The following is a 9,126-nucleotide window of genomic DNA, read 5'->3' on the forward strand; positions in this document are numbered from 1 at the left end:
TGAATAAGTTGAGGCCATTAAAGAAGCAAGTTTCGAAGGACATGTTGGGTATCTCCGAGCGTTATTTGCTACCTTGCTGTTGTCAAATACACTTTCACGTCCAGAGTTTGTGTGGGAGAACATGTGGAAATACTTAGCATATGATATTTTATACAGACGTCAAAAAGAAACAAATATTTCAGGTTCTTTACATTCTAATTTTCTGTTTGATTATTAACAACAATTATTTTGTTTGAATTTGTAGGTTTAGTGCTTCCTGAACATCAAGTTAAAAACCTTACTTTGGGTATGTTTGGCATGAAGCTTTTAGGAGCTTCTAGCTTTAAGCTTTTAAGAAAAAGATCCTACTTAATAAAAAGTCTTGTTGGTTGAAGGAGCTTTAAGCTTTTAGGTTAGGAGCTTGAAGCTTTTGGTTGAACGCTACTACTAGTAGCGTTTAGAAGGAGCTACAAGCTTTTAGGAAAAAATGACTATTTTAACCTCTCAAAATAAGGAACTTTTTAATGCACCAACTTTCTAAATTTTTAGTTATGTCCATTTTTGTAATTTTATACATTTTATTAAATGCTACAGCTACTCTACCAAACACCAAATATATCTAAAAAACTACAGCTACTAGCTACCAGCTACAGCTACCAGCTTCCAGCCACCAGCTACCAGTTTCCAGCTTTTAGCTACCAGCCACCAGCTACTTTTGCCAAACATACCCTTTGTTGGAAATTGAAAACTATTTAGTTTCTAATGGTTCGTCGTTACGAGGATTTAACACGATGCCTTTTCCTGATGATGATTCGTTACGTGATGCTACTAATCGTCTAATCAATGAAGAGCTATCACATGACGTAGATGAAGTACAAACTGAGTTTAATAAGTTGCATTAATGTCTGACAGATGAACAACGAGCTGTTTTTGACGAAATAATGGCAGCAGTTGCAAGCCGTAAAGGAGGGTTATTTTTCGTCTATGGTTACGGTGGAACTGGAAAAACGTTCTTATGGAAGACTTTGGCTTCAGCAGTTCGATGTAGAGGTGAGATAGTTTTAAATGTTGCTTCAAGTGGTATTGCTTCGTTATTACTTCCTCGTGGAAGGACAGCCCATTCTTGCTTCCATATCCCAATTAATCTCACTGAAGATTCCATGTGTCATATTAAGCCAAATAGTGATATCGCCATTTTATTAAAGGAAACTCAATTGATCATATGGGACGAAGCACCGATGGTCCATAAACATGCCTTTGAAGCTTTAGATAGGACGATGTCTGACGTATTTTCTGACGGTAGGGGTATTCGATCTGATGTTCCGTTTGGAGGGAAAGTTTTTGTATTCGGCGGTGACTTTAGACAAATCCTACCAGTTATTCCTAATGGTACTAGACAACAAATCGTTTGTGCGTCTTTAAGCTCTTCATATATATGGTCAAAGTGCAAACTGTTAAGGTTGACTAAAAACATGCGCCTAACAATTGGAGCTGATAGTTCTGATATGGACTCTATCAGGGATTTTGCGAAATGGCTACTTGATATTGGTGAAGGTAAGTTGGGAGATGATAACGATGGTGAAGCAATTATTCAGATACCCGGTGATCTATTAATCACCGATAATTATGATCCAATACAAAGCTTAATTGATTTCGTCTATCCTTCAATTATGGAACAATTTTGGAATCCTGGTTTTTTTTTCTGAGCGAGCAATTCTAGCACCAAAAAATGACGTGGTTCATGAAATTAATGATCGATTGCTTTCGTTATTTCTAGGTGATGCTAAAGAGTATTTGAGTTCCGATAGCATATGTTAAACTGAACAAATGCTTGATTCCTTTCAAGAAGGTTTATACTCAACAGAAAATTTGAATGCTCTTAAGATTTCTGGTTTGCCTAATCATAGATTAGTTCTTAAAGTTGGTGTTCATGTTATGCTTCTCCGCAATATCGATCAACAGAAAGGTTTATGTAACGGTACAAGGCTAAAAATTACTTTTCTAGGAAAACGAGTAATAGAAGCTGAAGTTATATCTGGCGGTAATATCGGCACAAGAGTTTTTATTCCAAGGCTTAATATGATTCCGTCCGACAAAAAAATACCATTCAAATTCCAACGAAGACAATTTCCTCTATCAGTTTGTTTTGCCATGACAATTAACAAGAGTCAAGGACAATCCTTATCAAAAGTTGGTCTGTATTTGAAAGATCCTGTGTTCACTCATGGTCAGTTGTACGTTGCATTATCAAGGGTCAAGACCAGAGAAGGAGTTAAAATATTGATATTCGATGCCGATGAAAAACCAACAAATAAGACGTCTAATGTTGTCTATAAAGAAGTCTTTGGTAGCTTATAATGTAAACTGTTATTTTTTATTCCATTAACATGTCACTTATTTATTATCATTTTAAGTATGTATTGCTCATAAATAATAAGTAAATTAATAACTTTCTCTAGCCCGGGAAGCATTCCCGGGTGATAACCTAGTGAACTATATATATGAGCTTGGTTGCGAGAGGGGCGGGGGTTTGGACATTTAGTTGCCCATTTTGTGCCTTAAGGCCTATCGATTGTTGCCCTTAGCTAGTTCCTAAAAGTTACCCAACTTAATCCGGTCTTATAGTGTTAGTAGTAGTTGTAGTGTTTTGTAGATACATTTGATGTTATGATGAAAATTGTTAGAAAAAAAATGAAAAAAAAACAAAGAAAATGGAAAAAGCAAAAGAAAAAGAAAAAGATTGATGCTGCATTACCTTGTACATAGTAGTTAAGTTTGGTATTTGTAGTTTGTTTCAGTTGTGTAATAAAAGACCGGGTTAAGTTTTCACTACTTCATATATATTCCATTTCCTACCCATTCGCCTAGCCTTGTTACAACCTTAAATTCCCTTTGATTTTCATTCATATTTGACACTTATAGGAGGAGAGCCGATTTAGGTACAAGCTTATAGTTGTGACCCACTCGTTCGCCTTTTGTGTGTCTAGCTTATAGTTGCTAGTGCTTACTTGTTGCCGAGAGGAGAGACATAGCGAGGGGTGCATTATTTTGGGTGTTAAGAAAAGGGGTAGTAAAAGGATTGCATGTTTGCGTTTGATTTATGTTGATCGCTTGTTTTAAAAATGGTTTGATGAGTTGCTTGGGACAAGCAACGATTAAGTGTGGGGATGTGACGGGTGGTCCATGGGACAACCCTTAATGATGTTAAAAGACTATTTTATCCCTCATTTGATCGCGTAATTATCTTGAATTAGAAAACTATGGTTGCTTATGTTTCAGGTGCAGTTCGGGAGCTTAAAAGGGTTAAAACGCTGCTTTGGACGGTTTGGAGATGAACGGGTCATGCATAGAATGAAAGAAGAAACAAAACCCAAGAATCAGGGCTTCACCGTAAATTACGGTGGCCACCGTAATTTACGGTGGCCCTGAAACTTGCATTCTTCCGCCGTACTACAGTAGCATATCACCGTAACAACTTGATGTCCACCGTAATTTACGGTGGAGGTGACTGACAGATGCGTAACTGCCTCATTAAAACCGTTTTTGATGTGTCTTTTCACATATCTCATCATTGGACGTTTTCTCTGAACATTGGGGGCGATTTTGGCTGGTTCTTGTTGGTTCTAAACATTTCTAAACAATTCGGTTTGTATTTCGATTCATATGAACATTGATTTTGTTGGGATGATGATTCACCAAGCCATGTTCGGCTAAACTTCCGGTGATCATCTTAGGTGAAGGTTTTCTATGACTTTTGTGTGATGAATCTTTATTTCTAGAATAATAGACTTGGTATGTTTGCTATGTTTATTATGGTGTATGAATGCTTGATTGTAAATTGTTAATTGGTATTGCAATTCTAGTCTAAATCGTACGTTCTTGGTGTCGTTGACAATCGAGATATCACGGGAAGGGTTAGGGTTGGATATTGGTTAACTGATCATCGGGTAACAACCTCGCGTTTATATAATCCGAGTACTTCGTTCCCTTTTATCACAACAAACGTTTATACATGAGTTATGTCTATGTAACTCTTTCTAGTTGGATTCGTGCACAATTGTTAATGGAAACCGGAACCTAAGATGGTCATTTTCTCCTAATCTGTTAAACAACCAATTTTGATTTGCAAGTAGCTAGTAATTTAGTTTTCTTAAACAAACAATCCAAATCATTGATCTTTAATTTCTGCATTCTAGTTTAATTGTAGTTAAGTTGCAAAGCTATAACATCAACACATTTTCCACATACTCCCTGCGTTCGATACCCATTTACCACTATCTACTAGTTGTAATTTGGATTAAATTTGCGTGTACCACGACAAGCACGTCACCGGTTAACATGTCATGTCACCCTTACACATTTGTGACAAATCCTTAAATGTCTACATGAAAACAAAGCATTAGCGGCGGATTTTGTCGTCGCTAAAAGTCCCATCTGTCGTCGCTAAAGGCTTTAGCGGCGATATGTCGTCGCAAAAGGGTCGCCGCTAGTGGTCCGTCGCTAATGGTCATTTGTCGCCGCTAAAGATGTCGCCGCTAGGTTGTTCACTTTTAGCGGCGATATTTGTCGCCACTAAAAGTCAAAAAACAGTAAAAAAAAAATTCCATTTTATTGCTATATCCAATTTTCCCGAATACATACCAAACTATTGATGTATACATATATATACATAAAAGTATATAAACATTAAAAACTTGTGTAATTCATCAGAAACTAAAAAATCTATAACTAGTTATATTTAGTCTTGCAACCGAGAACATTTAAAGCCATTATATATGCATCCGGTTCTTCCAAAACATCAAGAATAGTCTTTGTTAACGTATATTTTCCCCTTTAACTATCAAGTTCCCTGAGAAAAATTCTACTATCCCAATATATTTGTCAGTCCAACTTACATCCTCTTCTACAATAATAGAATTTGCTAAACATTAAAAAAATTGACTATATTATTATTAGATAACCTCAAACAACAAAAGTAACCAACGCAATCTTTGACAAACTGGTTTATTACAACTAATTGGAAATACTAAGGTAGCGTTCGTTTCATGGAATGGAATGGAATGGAATTAGGAAGTTTTTCTTTGTAAAATTGATCTTGGTTGGGGGAGGGAGGAATTTGAAATCCCATGAATTTCTTTAATCAATGAAATTTGTGACTATTTCAACATTCCATTCCATTCCTTCATTAGAGTGAAGGATTTCTAAGGAATGTTGAAATAGTCACAAATTTCACTGATTAAGGAAATTCATGGGATTTCAAATTCCTCCCTCCCCCAACCAAGATCAATTTTACAAAGAAAAACTTCCTAATTCCATTCCATTCCATTCCATGAAACGAACGCTACCTAAGTTTCAAAGGGAAAAAAGAAACAGACCTTCTTACCTATGTAGCAGCCCATTACACCATCATCAACTAACTGCTGACACATGTATATTTTGCTAGTAAACCTAATAAAACAACCCAATAATATATATAGTTAGGAAATACATTCTGAGTAATCAAATGAAAACAAAGCTTTGTAGTCGAAGAACTGGACTTAATCGCTCCAACTATTAAAGCTTTGTTGCTCGCATTTAGTTAAAGAAAGAAATAAACAAAATCAGAGGTCCGGTTTCTGAACATCATATACAGCCATAGACCATCATAAACTTTCCTCGGTTTCCGAAAAACCGACACGCTGGAAATGAAAGAAATAAACAAAATCAGAGGTCCGGTTTCCGAACAACCCAACCAGATGGAATAGTGTAGTTTGCATCGAACACTGTTTCCATGTGAATGTACTATTTGCATAAATTTATAAGCCTTTGTGGATATATATATATATATATATATATATATATATATTTACCTTTAATTTTTATATCTGTTAGTGCTTTTCTGAATATAACAGGAACTATATTTGCCAACCTTACTGTTTCATTAATAATCTGAAATGTAATGCCATATAGTGAGTACATGTTAGAGTGTTTTAGAATTCTTTTAGATAGTTTTATCACTAATTGTGATACTAACTAGGGTTTACTCAACACACCTGAAATGTGAATGTCATTGACTTATATTCATCCCATGTAAGTCCAGCCTCCAGATTTTCCCGCTCTTTTAGGATCTTCTCATGTTCTTCCTGTATCAAAGAACAAGATGCACCGGTGAATGATACATGTTTTAATTTCAACTCATTTACATAATGAGTTGATTAGGATCAGGGGCGGACCTACATGGACACCAGGGGTGTCCCGGGATACCCCTCAACTTTTTTGGCGAAGTGCAATTAATATATCTCAACTCGGTTTTATTTATCGGGGATACCCCTAAGCAAATATTATAATGCCCACTCAGTATACTAGTTTAGGTGAAGATGAGATGGAATGAAAATTTTCGATCTGAAAATTCCGGTCGATAAGAACTTGCAGGTTGCTGCAACTCATGGAGGAGAAGATGAAGTCATTGGGAAATGCATAAAAAAAGGGTGATGGTATCTACACATCCCCTAAAATTTTTGTACATCCCTCAATAGAAACCATATAGGCCAATACGCTTCCCATAGGGTTTGAAGTATTAAATGCGACACCAATAGGAAGCGTATTGGACAATACGGTTCCTATTGGTACAATATTCTTGAAAAGTGACCCAATAGGAAGCGTATTGCCCAATACGATTCTCATAAGTTTAATAGGAAGCGTATAGGGCAATACACTTCATATTAGTTTTACTTAAAAATTATAAGTTGCATCAAATTTTTAACTTATTATTGTTATCTTATACATTTTTTATACAACAACAACAACCATACCAGTGAATCCCACAAATAGTAAAGCTACTCATAGGTAGCGTTTGGTATGAAGGAATAGAAGGTGGAATGAAATTGATCATTCTGATGGAATGAAAAGAAACATGTTTGGTTATCATGTGGTAATGGAATGGTGCATTCCAAAGGAATGTAACTCCTTCCAAATATAACAATTTCCATTCATTGGTATGAGGGTGTTTTTTTTCCATTCCTTCAAGGAATGAAAAGAAATATATTATTATTATTATTATATTTATATTATTATTATTATTATTATTATTATTATTATTATTATTATTATTATTCATACTAATATTAATATATATCAAAAAATTTATTATTAATTTTTTACCATTAATATCTTATTATTATTATTATTATTGAGGCAATTATATTTTTACTGTTCGGAAAAAAATATTTTTGTCGGTTTTAATACAATTGTGTTTCGTTACTTCATCTTTTTTGCTTATTAAATTGTACAAAGTAATGATTTATTCTATTCACATATGAGTAACCAAACATCACAATGGAATGGAATGATCTATTTCATTCCGTTGTCCATTCCATTACCTGGTCCATTCCATTCTCTCTTCCATTCCATTACCACCACGAGTTTATCCGGACCAGGGCCCGTTCTTTATGCAGCAGCCCGACCCATCCATGCCATCCTTTACCCAGCCCCTCCCGTCTATCCAGGTATATTATCTTATTTTTATTTCATTTATCTACGAGCAATTTAATGTTATGTAATGGGTATTTTGTTTAAATTCTTATAGCCTTACGACTCGTCCTATACTCAGCCCGACCTTTCCTTGCCACATTTTCCTCGGTCCGGCCAGACCATGCCGCTCTTTCCTCTGTCCGACCTTTCCATGCAGGTATGTTATTTTATTTTATTTCATTTTCTACGAACAATTTTAATGTTATGTAATGAGTATTTTGTTTGAATTTTTTATAGGCTTCAGGCACGTCCTATACACGGCACAGCCCGTCACCCTCTACTAGGCGTGGCCCGAACTTTACAGAGGAGGAGCTCGCTGAGTCTGACGAGGAGTCTGACGAGTATTGATGATGTCCGTGGGAGTGTATTGCTTAATACGCTTGGACCCAGAGGAACCGTATTGCCCTATACGCTTCCTGTACATTGGCTCTATGGGAACCATATTGCCCCATACGCTTCCTATACTTTGGTTCCAAGGAAACCATATTGCCCCATACATTTTCTATATACACATATATATATATATATATATATATATATATATATATATATATATATATATATATATATATATATATATATATATATATATATATATATTGTTTTGTTTAATAAGTGTTTTTATAAAAACATTATAAGATAACAATAATAAGTTAAAAATTTGATGCAACTTATAATTTTTAAGTAAAACTAATATGAAGTGTATTGCCCTATACGTTTCCTATTAAACTTATAGGAATCGTATTGGGCAATACGCTTCCTTTTAGCTGACCATCTTTTGAAAAGTTTAGTACACATATAGGAAGTGTATTGCTTAATACGCTTGGACCCAGAGGAACCGTATTGCCCTATACGCTTCCTCTGGTCCCCTAATCATTAGCTGACCATCTACTGAAAAGTTTGTACTTCAAGTACACATATAGGAAGTGTATTGCTCAATACGCTTGGACCCAGAGGAACCGTATTGCCCTATACGCTTCCTATAAGGTTCAAGGAATGTGCAAATAACCAAGGGGGATGTGTGAATAACCAAGCCCTAAAAAAACGTTCATTCAATGAAAAAGGAACATTGGGAATATGAATGAAAAGCAATTGTACTTAATATAGTAAAACTTAATTTCTTTTATAACCATTTACCTGTTTATTTTATTTATTTTTTTATTTCGTTTATTTATCATTTATACAGTATTGTATTTACTTTATTAATAAGTTTTTGGATTTTTTAAAGATATTTTTATCACAAATAAAATATGATTTATAAAACTTCTAAATAATATTTAAAGTTTTATAAAAAAAAAATACTTGATAATGTTCTCGTGTGTGTTTCAGCATTGATAAAAAAATGATAATCAACATATGCTTTAAAATGAAAAAAATGGAATTTATAGTTGGATACTATAACTATTTTGTTTTCATTCTCTCACACTATATTATAATACATGGATTAAGAAAGGTTGATTAACTATTTTGCTTCTAAAAATAGTTTTATAACACACATATCTAATACCTAATTTCTATCGTATCTTATCTCAAAAAATTATATTGTAATTTCTAAATCTTGTTACTAAGTTTTTAATAATTTTTTATTCAACTCATGGGTCTGTAACCTAATAATTATATATATAGACACAAACACTT

The 9,126-nt window shown here is 34.4% G+C and overlaps 1 protein-coding gene across 1 annotated transcript; it reads left to right on the forward strand.

Moving 5' to 3' along the window:
- The first annotated feature begins 920 nt into the window (after positions 1-920).
- On the forward strand, positions 921-2,337 carry LOC110919991 (ATP-dependent DNA helicase PIF1-like). The gene is made up of 3 exons (XM_022164236.1): positions 921-1,671; positions 1,757-1,769; positions 1,887-2,337. The coding sequence occupies exons 1-3, from the start codon at positions 921-923 to the stop codon at positions 2,335-2,337; spliced, it is 1,215 nt and encodes a 404-aa protein (XP_022019928.1).
- The last annotated feature ends 6,789 nt before the right edge of the window (positions 2,338-9,126 follow it).

Source organism: Helianthus annuus, chromosome 16 (genome assembly GCF_002127325.2).
Source record: "Helianthus annuus cultivar XRQ/B chromosome 16, HanXRQr2.0-SUNRISE, whole genome shotgun sequence".
NCBI lineage: Eukaryota > Viridiplantae > Streptophyta > Magnoliopsida > Asterales > Asteraceae > Helianthus > Helianthus annuus.